Consider the following 12,539-nt stretch of genomic DNA (forward strand, 5'->3'; position numbering starts at 1 on the left):
GAGATATTAGATACACTTGTATATATAGAAGCAAAAAAACAGGATTGTGTATTATTTGTATAAAATTATATACTTTAGATAAACATATAATATTTTTGTATCTCGTTATCGTTTACATAGTATGCACATGTGCAAACATACTCTCAAAAATTTGAGCACAATATGAAATTTCATAAGATTATGCTATACAAGTTTTTAATAAATGCTGCATTATTTATTACGCTTGTTTTGATCGCTACTCCTGATCTTTGATTGTCACTTATATAAATTTTCTCCACATTATCCTTTTTTACACATACATTACGTGCGATAAATATTTTTGCAAATTTATTGTAAAGTGAATATACAATTATAATGTTTAGAAATAGTAATGGAACGTAAAACTATGAAGGTCGTAATGATATACTTTATTTGAAGATCAACTGCATGAACCTTTCCATCACCCTGTGATCAGTCAATGCTGTTTAATGTTCACAGAGTGAAACACTTATAGCTATTTTAGTTTACTACATGTGAGATAATTCTTATTTATTTTCATACATTCTACATAAAATTAACATATGCATATTTGGAGTTATTGTGGAATAAGTAGAAAAATAACATATACTTATAAATATGAATATTTCAAAGGGTATACTATCATGTACACTGTACATTGGTTTTAATTCATCCCCAAGGTCCCAGTGTTCATCGTCAGTCACGATTTGTTCAAAGGATATATTATAGTTACTTAGTTTATAAATTAAAATATAGAAAACATTAAAAGTGCTAAACAAATGAAACGATAAAATATTTTAATACAACATCAAAAATTCATTATCCGTAAAGATGTTAGGCGAACGCCTATGGAGATTTTAGTAAATATTCGTATAGTACAGTAATGCGAAATTATATTACATTTGTGACGACAATACATTAAATTCGCCTGAATCATTAATTTCATTATAAGAATGGCATTGGTACAAAACACATGCAAAAACATGAAAATACTTAACGAATATAGAAAATATTGCCATCCGTATATTGAAACACACGAAGGAATATCTACAATACACAATAACGAACTATGTAACATAATTGCGGAAATATGATTAATTAAAAATATATACCTAATCTATAGATGTGAATGTTTAAATAAACTGAATCAACGCAAATGAAATGAAATATCGATGTGGCATGATTACAAATATCTCTTGTGAACACATTCACATTTTAGTCTTGGCTTGGTATATTCCCAGTTATCTCCAATCTTCCAACAGCTCCTTCTCAATATCCGTTCGACCTATTTACACTCCAAGACTTCAAACGTTATAAAACGTATAATTGCTCACAGCGTTTCTTCGTTCATTTCATTTATCGTTTCATGCGCTTGTAGATGTTTCATTCAAGAAGTTTAATAAAACTCATTATGATTCCATTAATTTTAATCCTTTTTTATTTACAATCATACACAATTTTTTTCAGTTATTAATGCATTATGTACTTGTCTGTACATGAAGATGCATACATGAAAAATTATAACATGTTACGGTTATATCGCCATGATTGTTTTATACTATTTTGTTTTAAATACATGCGTTCGAAATGTGTTCACATATTTAAAAAAAGGAGTATATGTAGTTAGAAACGTTATCTCTGTAGCGAACCCATGAAAACAGAACGTTGTACGTTTTCGTGTGCCTATATTCCATTGTTCTGCACTATAGCCATCGTCGTGTTTGAACGACTGTGAATAAAACTAAAATTAACTTATTTTTATCCATTATTGAAAGTCACATGCACAACGGACGATGAGAAACATAAGATACTACAACAGTTATATTTTTTTTCATTCTTTAAATAATATTCTCCAACAACGCATTTTACTAAAGAAAAAATAAATGCCAAGCACAACTGCAGTACACAGCCATCTACGTGTGTAAGCAATTAGTATCTGGTCAGTACTGGATCGCGTCCCAGTTTGTGCGAATATGTCTCTCTACGACTACTCACCCCCCGACATCGGATAGATCTTCAATAGCCTTATGGGGACCTCCTTTATTTGGAAGAGGAAGAAGAGGCATCCTTCCAGCAGAGCTTTCTTGTTGTTCACGTAATTGCTTTCTCCGTTTTTTACTCCATAACTCGTGACAATCTTGCCAGGTAGGAAGCTGAGGTGCTGGCATCCTAGATTTGATGTAAGAAATAAAGTTTTATGAGAAAAAGAATGGTTACAGTTCCTACATAAAAAACTACTAAAATCATAGTTTCAATATTTTTGTTATTCATTTTAAACTTTTATATGAAACAATTAACTATTTTGATGAACAAAGTCGTACTTCATGTACATAAAGATTTAGTTTAGTTAAAGTATGTTATCGAATTAAGTTTCAACACAGAAAATGACTTATGTATCAACATGCGTCACAACTAACGTTAATTTAAGTAGAATAGATATTTAAAAAAAAAGGAAACATTACTGCTCAGGTTGAATATTTTTCAGCCAGGCACTTTTCAGTGCATCAGCAGCTGTTATCCGCTTCTCTGGATCCAATTCCAGCATTTTGTCTAAAAGATCCAAAGCTGGAGCTGGCATAAACGAAAAATCTTCTCGTAAACGTCTTCTATGTGACTTTTTTGGTTTCAATGTATGCCATAATGGCAATTTTATCACAGAAGGCCAAACGGCAGGAGTCGGTGTACCACAAATCCTGGAAATCGTCTCCAACAGCAACATTTCTGTATTTGCCTAAGAAGGAAAAAGACAATTCCAATTTCTTTTCCTTTGCAACAAAAATAGTTTTGTTTGTTGTAACTTTCGTACTTGAAATAGTGGTTTCTTAGCAAACAGTTCTCCCAATATGCAACCACAACTCCATATGTCTATTGCAGGACCATAACGCTCTTCGCCCAACAATAGCTCTGGTGACCTATACCACAAAGTAATCACTTTGTTCGTATAGGGACGTTGTCTATCTTCAGCATTATAAAATCTTGCAAGTCCGAAATCAGCTAACTTGACTTCCCCTCTAAAGAAGTTATATCATTAAATGATTATTGCACACAAACTTTGATTCTTCATTTATAAATAACTTTACATACTTGTTGTTCATCAATACGTTAGAACATTTGACGTCTCTGTGTAAGAAGTTTTTAGTGTGGCAGTAGTTCAATCCATCTAATAACTGCTTCATGATACTCGCATTATTCATTTCGTTGAAATCAACCATACCAGATTCCAAAAGACCCATCAGGTCATGGTCCATGTATTCGAACACGAGATAAAATGAACCTTTGTCCTGTAAATACGTAATTTATTATTAATAGTTATTGTTAATAGTACGATTTTAAGTTTTATTTTAAACATAATATACATTAACTACCTTTCTGAAGTCCAATGCATCTTGCTTATCAGTAACTATTTCCCTTAAATTAACGATATTCTTGTGATTAAGTTGCCGCAAAATTTTGATTTCACGTACTGCCGTAATCGGGAATCCCTCTTTCTCGTTTTCCAAACGAACTTTCTTCAAGGCAACGAGCGCACCGTCTCGTTTATCTTGCGCTTTGTACACCTGTCCATAAGTACCTTCTCCTATTTGAGCTATAACTTCAAACACATCGACCGAGCGTTCTCCCCAATCTTTACCACTGGAAGCCGACATAGGTGCGTGACAATTTCTGGAACCTCTGCGTTTCAAAATTTTTGGTCTCTTCAATTTTGGTTTTGGTGGAACACGTTCGATCTTCGTACGCGGAGGTGTTGCATTTGGATCGTCTTCCCCGCTTAAATCTTCTGATCCAGGAACAACTAAAAATCAAATAACGATAATGAACAAACATTTGTTTCGTAAAATAAAAATTCCATGAATTATTATCATAAATCAACTTACCAGGTGGCATAGGCAAGTCTTTGATACCCTTCTTCTGAGGTGGCTTTGAGGTTGAAGCTGGGAATTTCATTTGCGCTTTACTAGGCGGACTAGGAGATCGACTTGGCGGCGAGTCTATACTCTCTAAATCATTTTGATTGATACCGGGTGGTAATGGTAATCTTGATAAACTTTTAGTTTTAAATGCCACGATAGGAGGTTTAGGAGGGTCTACTGATTTAAGAGGAACTAGATTGTTAGGAGGATTAAATTTCGATATGGCCGTAGTCGGTGCTGGAACCGGTATCGGTATAGGCGGTGGTGGAACGGATAAATTAGGAAGTACAGGTACTGGTACAGGAATAGGCACTGGCATAGATACTTGTGGTAAACCTGTTGCATTCGCAGGTTCAGATTGTGGCAATGGTGGTGGTTGTACACTTGTAACAGTTGGGAAATTTGGACTGTTCGTAATAGCAATTGGACAACTGTTAGATATACTTGTTACAGGTGAAGTATATACAATTGTTGGAGGATACTGATTAGTTCCAGGCATTACGTTTGGCGGATTAACGCTTTGTGTCATTGGTAATGGTGGCGTTTTCCCATTATCGTCCGACATTGGAACAGGAATATCCACAAGATCAACAGGCTTTATATTTTCGTTTGGTGTCTTCAACTGTTCTTTATGATTTGCGTACTTGTCCTTATTGTCAGCAGAATTTTTATTTTCAGATGATGCATTACTACCGTCTTTCTCGTCGTTACCTTCTATGATTTGAACTTCATCCTGATTCACGGCCTTCTCCTTGGCTGCTTGTAACTTTTTATATGCTAATTCCCTCATATTTCTATCTTTCACAAGTTCAGCAAACAAACTAGTCTCACTAATCTTTGCTTGTACTCGAAGATTTCTAGCAGTGATGCTTGATGGACTCCTTGCTCTGGATCTATGAGGAGATGGAGAAGGAATCCTCGAAGGGCGCGGACTCTTTGATTTATGTTTCCTGATCGATTTGTGTGATTTGCTAGGAGAACGAGATTTTTTCGGAGTACGACTCCTTCTTCGCGATCGCGATCTTGAACGTGACTGTAATTTTCGCCATCTTGCGGGACTACGTGATCGCGAACGAGAAAGGGGTAAATGCAATCTGAAAATAATAAAATGAATTTATTTGTGGAAGAAAAATAAATTAACTTGATCGTTTTATATAATACACAATACCTGTTTCCAGGGGGACTTCTGGTTGATCTTGACTTTCTTTTATCTCTTCTGTCCTTCTCATGATGTCTGTGTCGACGCTCAGATTCGTCTCGTCTTCTACGTTTACTCGATGGAGAAGTAACAGGCTCTCTGCGTCGATGGCTCACGGGACTCGGACTAAACTCCCTTCTCCTTGTGGAGGGACTGGGACTGTGCCTAAGTCTGTGCACCATTGGACTTGGACTGAAATCTCTTCTTCTTGCTGGACTATGGTCCCTTCGTCTTGATGGCGGGCTTGGACTGTGAGGTCTCCTGCGACTTGAACTAATAGTCGGACCTGGACTAACGCTGTTGCGTCGAGGATGAATACTCGGACTATGCTTTTGTCTTTCAGGTGTATGTTTCATTATGGATAAACTTGCTTTATTACTTTCTGGCGTTGTTGTCCTTGGAGGTAACAAAGGTGTATGAGGAGATTCTGTTGGCCTCGGAGGAAGCGGAGGAGGAGTTACGTTGCGAGGCTGCCTCGACATTTCGAGTTCTACATCGCTCATACATCTTTGTTCTTGAGGTGTCGCAGGCGATATGGGCGAGGTACTGTCTTTTAACGGCAAAGGCGGAGATTCCGACCAGTTTCTTACAGGTTTCTCGTGTTCCGGACTTATAATAATTTCATCCGCGATGTGATGTGGGCTCAAACTATGAGAATGCCTCTTCGACTTTCGTTTCTTTTTCTTTCCTGTACTAGATGAAGGGCTAATACTTCTCTTCTTTTTCTTCTCTCGTTTATGTTTCTTTTCTTTTCTTCTCGCATATCGTCTGGATTCTTCCTCATATTCAGGCGTTCCACCATGCATCGCTGATGTCGGCTGTTGTTCATTTGGTGAATAATGTCTGTTGGTATGTCTGTGTTGAGCTGGTGGTGACGGTGAAAGACTAATAGGAGATGCTCCAAGAGCACGCACTGGACTCCCTCCATAGTAACGTCTTTGTAAAACTTGTGGATCAGGTACTTCTCCATCCGTGTAGCTATTACCTCTACTATCTTCTGATTGAATTTCTCCAGCTTCTGGTTCTGATAGATCTTCGCTACTCACATCTGAGTACTCAACCAAAGGTTTAATAATCGAAGAAGCTACAGTCGGAACATTCTCTACAGACTTGTCTCTTGATCTCTTTTTCTTCTTTTTACCAGAAGCTTTGTTTTTTCCATGCCTTTTATGCTTCTTGTCAGTTGAGTCAAAACTATGTCGATTTATATCACTGCTAGTACTACCTCGTCTGCGAGATCGAAATCTTCCATTACGTTCAGCTCGTTCAATATCGCGGCTGCTAGGCATGTCACCTACTAACATACAAAAACACATTAGTATAAACGTAATTGACGTTACTAATTTGTAGAATTACAGCATATAAAGTAATGTTTGTTTAAAAATTCAAATCTTTTTACCTACACTGCTTTGTAAAACTGAACATACAAACTTACACATACATAAAAAACTTCGTTTATAAAAATATAACGAAGATAATCGAATAAAAATGCAATCGTGTTCTTTGTATCTAATTCCACTGAATAAAGGACTTTAATTTTCACATACAAATAACAAACACTTTTCATACTTACTGTAATATTGACTGATATAAAAAACGATTGAATATAATTATTTTATTTCTATGTTCTTCAATACTTCCATACAAATCATAGATATAACACGCACGCACACGATTTACGCATGTAAGAAAGCACACGAACATGCACATGTATAGATTAGTCGACGTAACAGTATTTTCGAACACCACGATTTTTCATCAAATGCAATGAAGCAGTGATTTCTAGTGAGGTATTCTATTTTCGATGTGAAAACAAAAATGTAGAGTATACAAACTTATCACTCGTCGAATCAAAGATTATATGAAAGAAAGGAATTTTTCGGTCGACCTAACGTAGCCGCCATTGTTAACAACTGGGTGGCAAGGGAGTTGCCCAGTTTTCGTAAAAAGAAAGTTAGTTACCGTTTTTTTAACGGGATCAAATTGATGAGTGGATATTGGTACTCACGTGCAATATAAATCTCGTGATATCACGCTGAATGTTGGGTTCCTTTGCATCGAGCTGGTCCAACGTAGCGAAGAATGTAAATGGTTACGTTCGTTGCTCCGTAAACAGTTTCAACACATATTTTCGTAGGCCACGAATGAAATTTAATAAAAATTAATAGCTATCGCAACAATCAAATGTTCAGGCAATCATATTTTTAGAGTTTTACTATCCGATGCATCATATCTCATGAATTTTCTTTGGATTGTATTTGGCTTTCTCATAAAGGTAGCTCTAGTAAGTAGAAGCCATTAACCATTAGCACGTCATTATTGTCTGACGTAACAAGTGATAAGTGCTGCACTCTCGTGGCGAAATACGCATTGCAGAATATTGAGCATTATTAGACAGTTAATGCAATTAGTTGAGGTAAGATATCTTTCATTATTAATTTTATATAAGTGAAATTTGTTTGTAACAATTGTGAAGACAATATTGCTATATCAGAACTTATTCTCTTGCCAAATACATGAAAATTCAGTATTATATATTGTACTAAACTGACGGGGACGCTCTCTGCTTATGGTTGGCGTTGCGGGTGTTTGTAGTGAGTCGGAAAGCAAGAAATAGAAACGCTCGTGAAAAAAGCTTGAAAACATAAAATTACAGGCCATCTTTAATTTCTTATTAGAATTTTGGAACATGGGAGAACGTTATAATATTCACAGTCAGTTAGAGCATCTGCAGTCAAAATACATTGGTACAGGTCATGCTGATACAACCAAATTCGAATGGCTTGTAAATCAGCATCGTGATTCATGCAGTTCCTACATGGGACATTATGATCTATTGAATTTCTTTGCTATCGCCGAAAACGAAGCAAAAGCACGTGTTCGATTTAATCTTATGGAGAAAATGCTACAACCTTGTGGCCCGCCACCAGAGAAGCCAGAAGATTAACTACAAGGAAAACGTGTAATTTATGCGTATCATTGCGTGACCGACAATTTTGTATTATTTTTGCATAAGTTGCAGATCTTTTTCATAATCGTGGTACAAAAATAAAAGTTGCCACTGTCATATCTTAGAATCATATCTGTAAATATGAATGATTAAATAAGTAAATAAAAGTGTGTTTAGAAACAATTTGTAAACAATTATATTAATCTAGTGATAAAGACAACAGTGTGAAATACAACAAAATGCCCACTCCATGTTCAACAAAATGTGGAAAAGATGCTATTCTTAAAGTAAGTTAAATGATCATTTGGCTTTGTTAATATTAAAAAATTGATCAAAATATGATAATAAATGATAAATATATTTGATTGTAGAGACCTAAAACTGCTGATGCCTTGTGTAAAGAATGCTTCTTCTTTGCTTTTGAAAGTGAGATTCATTATACAATAGTAAAAGGAAAATTGTTTAAACCTGGTGACAAAGTTGCCATTGGGGCATCAGGGGGAAAGGATTCTACAGTACTAGCATATGTTTTGAAAACTTTGAATGACAAATATCAGTATGGAATTGATTTATTCTTATTATCCATTGATGAAGGAATTACTGGTACTGTTACATGGTACTATAATATCAAAATGTTGAAAATGAATCGGTTTGAAGAATCTTCATAATTCTAGGGTACAGAGACGATAGTTTGAAAACAGTTCAACAAAATAAAGAGGACTATGGATTGCCATTAAAAATATTATCTTATAAACAATTATATGGATGGACAATGGATGAGATTGTGGCCCAAGTATATATTTTTACAACTATAATTACATCTTCATACTACAATTTTTAACATTTTCTCTTTTTTGTTTTTTCCATTATAGATTGGAAAAAAGAATAATTGTACATTTTGTGGTGTGCTCAGAAGACAAGCATTAGATAGAGGTGCTGCTCTTTTAAGTGTGGATTGTATAGCAACGGGTCATAATGCTGATGACATTGCGGAAACAGTTTTAATGAATATTTTAAGGGGTGATATTGCACGATTACAAAGATGTACTTCAATTGTTACTGTAAGTTCAATGAATAGGCTATTTTCATAAAAACGATTAAGAATCATTCCACGTCATATGTGTTTATAATACAGGCAGGAGCAGATTGTATAAGAAGATGTAAACCACTTAAATATACATATGAAAAAGAAATAGTTATGTACGCATATTTTAAGCAATTGGTATACTTTTCAACAGAGTGTGTGTTCGCACCAAATGCATATAGAGGACATGCGAGAACATTCCTTAAAGATTTGGAAAAAACTAGACCTTCATCCATATTGGATATAATTCACTCTGGTAAATCGTATTGCAATGTTTTTTAAATATAGTTATAAGTATGTAATATACTTAATAAATGTACTTTTTCTTCATAGGGGAAACACTTCAGATTAAAGAAAATGTTAAATTACCAGAACGGAGAAAGTGTTCTCGTTGTGGATTCGTTTCTAGCCAAGAAATATGTAAAGCTTGTATTATGTTGGAAGGTTTGAACAGAGGACTTCCAAAACTCGGTATTGGGAAATCGACTAAAGTTAAACGAGTCATGGATTCCATCACGAGTGACAAAAAGAAAAGTGAAAAATGCGAGAGTAATTTAAAGACTAAATTAAAAAACTTGGAGTTTTAAAACAATTTTTCAAAGATGTATGTCTTATACGAAGTCTTGGCACACATTATTAAAAGAAATTTATTAATTTATGAGTTGATAGTTTCATTTGCATTGATTTTGAACCTGCTGCAACAATTATTTTATTCCTTAAGCGTACATCGCGATGTTTTATTCTGTTCACGTCATATGTATTCTCTTTCTCAATCTCAGAGGTATTTATTTCTATTAGGCATCAATATTAATCAACAATGTATTTCAAGAAAGTCATACCTAATCAATGTTAGATGATATATGCGGCAGCTTTTTGTTCAATAGGCGTTCTACACATTGGACAATTGGTAGTAATATCATCTGCACAGTCTTCGCATAAACAGACATGCCCACATGGAAGAAGAATAATTTCGCGAGGATTCGTGCGGCAAATGATGCACAACTGATCATCTCTAAGATCAGTGTCTCTTACTCTTTGCCGTCTCTCTTTCCGAGATTCTGCTAGAGATTGTCTAAGTTCTTCCGCCATTCTCTGTTCTGTCCTGTCTTTCCAATAACGTCGAAGAACTATACCACCGATCAGCATTCCGATTGCACCAAACATTATACATAATAACCTACATATAATACTTAATAAATGTACTTTTTCTTCATAGGGGAAACACTTCAGATTAAAGAAAATGTTAAATTACCAGAACGGAGAAAGTGTTCTCGTTGTGGATTCGTTTCTAGCCAAGAAATATGTAAAGCTTGTATTATGTTGGAAGGTTTGAACAGAGGACTTCCAAAACTCGGTATTGGGAAATCGACTAAAGTTAAACGAGTCATGGATTCCATCACGAGTGACAAAAAGAAAAGTGAAAAATGCGAGAGTAATTTAAAGACTAAATTAAAAAACTTGGAGTTTTAAAACAATTTTTCAAAGATGTATGTCTTATACGAAGTCTTGGCACACATTATTAAAAGAAATTTATTAATTTATGAGTTGATAGTTTCATTTGCATTGATTTTGAACCTGCTGCAACAATTATTTTATTCCTTAAGCGTACATCGCGATGTTTTATTCTGTTCACGTCATATGTATTCTCTTTCTCAATCTCAGAGGTATTTATTTCTATTAGGCATCAATATTAATCAACAATGTATTTCAAGAAAGTCATACCTAATCAATGTTAGATGATATATGCGGCAGCTTTTTGTTCAATAGGCGTTCTACACATTGGACAATTGGTAGTAATATCATCTGCACAGTCTTCGCATAAACAGACATGCCCACATGGAAGAAGAATAATTTCGCGAGGATTCGTGCGGCAAATGATGCACAACTGATCATCTCTAAGATCAGTGTCTCTTACTCTTTGCCGTCTCTCTTTCCGAGATTCTGCTAGAGATTGTCTAAGTTCTTCCGCCATTCTCTGTTCTGTCCTGTCTTTCCAATAACGTCGAAGAACTATACCACCGATCAGCATTCCGATTGCACCAAACATTATACATAATAACCTACATATAATAAACATTTGCTTAAAGCCATATCTTTTACTTAAAAGAAATATCCAACTTACCTGTATGTTTTTTTACGTTCGTTCAATTTTCGAAATAAGGAGCTAATTGACATGCTTGTCAAATAAAATGGTGTACCATTTAATGGCGGTTGTAATGCAAGGATCTTAGATTTTGTTCTTGACAGTTCACCTATCCCTGTGATTACTGCACCCTCACGGAGTAACTCTTCGGTAGATTGCAAGCCGCGTTGACGTACACCTGAAATTCATAATAATCGATGGTATTATATTGTAACACGTTGCACAATTATTTTTATTTACCAGTGAAAAAACCCCATAAGTGATCTGCAAAGGATGGTACAGTTGGTTCAAAAGTGTTAGATACCATATCCAGATCTAAGATATCTGCTGATAATGGTTCCAATATTTCTACAGCTTGTCCTTGTCCTTGTAAAGCAAATGGTACAGTATTGTACACTTTATGAATAGTGCGTTCCTGATCTGACCTATTTGTGAACAACAGTTTTTCTTTTAATTTTCAAGATATTTTTAGATGAATACACATAGTTTTCTATTCATCATCAATAAAAATAATACCAGAAACCAGCAGTAGTTCTAGCTATAACATGTTCTTTGATTTTAAGCTTTTGTACCACACCAGTTAACTTTCTGTTATTGATGCTGTTTAATGGTTTTCCTAAAGGTTTTACAGTGCCTCTAATAGCTATATAGCCTATCTTATTATCAGAGGTATTGTTAACAAGGTCCTCCAATTGTGGACCAACTTCATGAAACTCTGCACCCTACAGAGAAACTGAATATTTTAAAGAATGTACTTTTAAATATTATACATATTATTATTGTTATAAAGATAACTTCTATGTATAACAAAATATGTAAATTTGAAAAATATGGCAAGGTTAGTTACAAAATAGCTTCATTAAGTAATAAGTTTTATAATAACAAATTTATATACCTTGACAGCTGTAATTGCATTTTTGCAATGAAAGTATTGTTTCAAACAGACACCGAAAATGACACTGTCAATTCCAAGAGCTATTATTTCACCTAAATAATCCATGACTAGGTTATATTTTTAAAGCTCCAAGACGAAGGGTTGTTCATCTTTGGTATTACTATTTATTATCGTCCAGCTCGTACGAGTTCATTTTGACGGCATATTTGATTAATAGAACGCGTGATTTTTGTTGAAAATTCAAAAATAAAATGATGCATGCAATCGCTGTCTGACGTAAAAGCAATTGCGTCTATTAAGTTGTCAGAATTGTCCAAAATGTGATATGAGTAGATGGCGTCTAAAATTATTTTACTCATTT

At 34.8% G+C, this 12,539-nt stretch overlaps 4 protein-coding genes across 14 annotated transcripts in view; 2 read left to right on the forward strand and 2 right to left on the reverse strand.

Moving 5' to 3' along the window:
• The window catches only part of Cdk12 (Cyclin-dependent kinase 12), an 11,613-nt gene extending 4,410 nt beyond the window's left edge, over nucleotides 1-7,203 (reverse strand). For 6 of the 10 annotated variants that reach the window (XR_003389639.1, XR_003389638.1, XR_003389640.1 and 3 more), the window contains exons 1-8: nucleotides 7,115-7,203; nucleotides 5,077-6,403; nucleotides 3,873-5,002; nucleotides 3,363-3,790; nucleotides 3,082-3,278; nucleotides 2,804-3,008; nucleotides 2,460-2,728; nucleotides 1,993-2,166 (exon numbers count right to left, since the gene is read on the reverse strand). Coding sequence is in view for 7 of the 10 variants with exons in the window: in XM_018030587.2 (XP_017886076.1) it covers nucleotides 1,993-2,166; nucleotides 2,460-2,728; nucleotides 2,804-3,008; nucleotides 3,082-3,278; nucleotides 3,363-3,790; nucleotides 3,873-5,002; nucleotides 5,077-6,395 (3,722 nt within the window). In the remaining 3 variants the exon portion in view is untranslated. Of the gene's footprint in view, nucleotides 1-1,460; nucleotides 1,739-1,992; nucleotides 2,167-2,459; nucleotides 2,729-2,803; nucleotides 3,009-3,081; nucleotides 3,279-3,362; nucleotides 3,791-3,872; nucleotides 5,003-5,076; nucleotides 6,404-6,679; nucleotides 6,815-7,114 lie in introns of those variants that run through there. The other 4 variants (XM_018030589.2, XM_018030588.2, XM_018030585.2 and 1 more) reach the window with 4 other exon arrangements.
• A 227-nt stretch (nucleotides 7,204-7,430) lies between these two features.
• On the forward strand, nucleotides 7,431-8,239 carry Sf3b5 (splicing factor 3B subunit 5). The gene is made up of 2 exons (XM_018030598.2): nucleotides 7,431-7,522; nucleotides 7,785-8,239. The coding sequence occupies exon 2, from the start codon at nucleotides 7,796-7,798 to the stop codon at nucleotides 8,051-8,053; it is 258 nt and encodes an 85-aa protein (XP_017886087.1). The 5' UTR covers nucleotides 7,431-7,522; nucleotides 7,785-7,795; the 3' UTR covers nucleotides 8,054-8,239.
• Nucleotides 7,436-9,801, forward strand: Ctu1 (Cytosolic thiouridylase subunit 1). 2 transcript variants are annotated; one of them, XM_018030595.2, is made up of 7 exons: nucleotides 7,436-7,522; nucleotides 8,265-8,343; nucleotides 8,428-8,659; nucleotides 8,731-8,849; nucleotides 8,929-9,117; nucleotides 9,192-9,396; nucleotides 9,474-9,801. In XM_018030595.2, the coding sequence occupies exons 2-7, from the start codon at nucleotides 8,296-8,298 to the stop codon at nucleotides 9,725-9,727; spliced, it is 1,047 nt and encodes a 348-aa protein (XP_017886084.1). In that variant the 5' UTR covers nucleotides 7,436-7,522; nucleotides 8,265-8,295; the 3' UTR covers nucleotides 9,728-9,801. The 2 variants fall into 2 exon arrangements, with proteins under 2 accessions (XP_017886084.1, XP_017886085.1); XM_018030596.1 differs by lacking the exon at nucleotides 7,436-7,522 and adding an exon at nucleotides 8,100-8,191.
• Nucleotides 9,802-10,644: 843 nt separating this feature from the next.
• Mul1 (mitochondrial E3 ubiquitin protein ligase 1) lies at nucleotides 10,645-12,497 on the reverse strand. The gene is made up of 5 exons (XM_018030599.2): nucleotides 12,179-12,497; nucleotides 11,800-12,005; nucleotides 11,524-11,708; nucleotides 11,263-11,461; nucleotides 10,645-11,200 (listed from the first exon to the last, which is right to left on the reverse strand). The coding sequence occupies exons 1-5, from the start codon at nucleotides 12,281-12,283 to the stop codon at nucleotides 10,873-10,875; spliced, it is 1,023 nt and encodes a 340-aa protein (XP_017886088.1). The 5' UTR covers nucleotides 12,284-12,497; the 3' UTR covers nucleotides 10,645-10,872.
• Nucleotides 12,498-12,539: the final 42 nt, after the last annotated feature.

Source organism: Ceratina calcarata, unplaced genomic scaffold, assembly GCF_001652005.2.
Source record: "Ceratina calcarata isolate Rehan_Ccalc_2016 unplaced genomic scaffold, ASM165200v1 scaffold53, whole genome shotgun sequence".
In the NCBI taxonomy this organism is placed as follows: domain Eukaryota; kingdom Metazoa; phylum Arthropoda; class Insecta; order Hymenoptera; family Apidae; genus Ceratina; species Ceratina calcarata.

What these genes read in the sequence shown, in the direction of transcription:
- Sf3b5 (XM_018030598.2), top strand. Translation starts at nt 7,796, where the DNA reads ATGGGAGAACGTTATAATATTCACAGTCAGTTAGAGCATCTGCAGTCA.
- Ctu1 (XM_018030595.2), top strand. Translation starts at nt 8,296, where the DNA reads ATGCCCACTCCATGTTCAACAAAATGTGGAAAAGATGCTATTCTTAAA. An exon ending in CATTGATGAAGGAATTACTG is followed by an intron (nt 8,660 to 8,730) that starts GTACTGTTACAT and finishes TCATAATTCTAG; the next exon opens with GGTACAGAGACGATAGTTTG. An exon ending in TGGATGAGATTGTGGCCCAA is followed by an intron (nt 8,850 to 8,928) that starts GTATATATTTTT and finishes TTTCCATTATAG; the next exon opens with ATTGGAAAAAAGAATAATTG.
- Mul1 (XM_018030599.2), bottom strand. Translation starts at nt 12,283, where the DNA reads ATGGATTATTTAGGTGAAATAATAGCTCTTGGAATTGACAGTGTCATT. An exon ending in CTTATGGGGTTTTTTCACTG is followed by an intron (nt 11,462 to 11,523) that starts GTAAATAAAAAT and finishes TATGAATTTCAG; the next exon opens with GTGTACGTCAACGCGGCTTG. An exon ending in GAACGTAAAAAAACATACAG is followed by an intron (nt 11,201 to 11,262) that starts GTAAGTTGGATA and finishes TATTATATGTAG; the next exon opens with GTTATTATGTATAATGTTTG.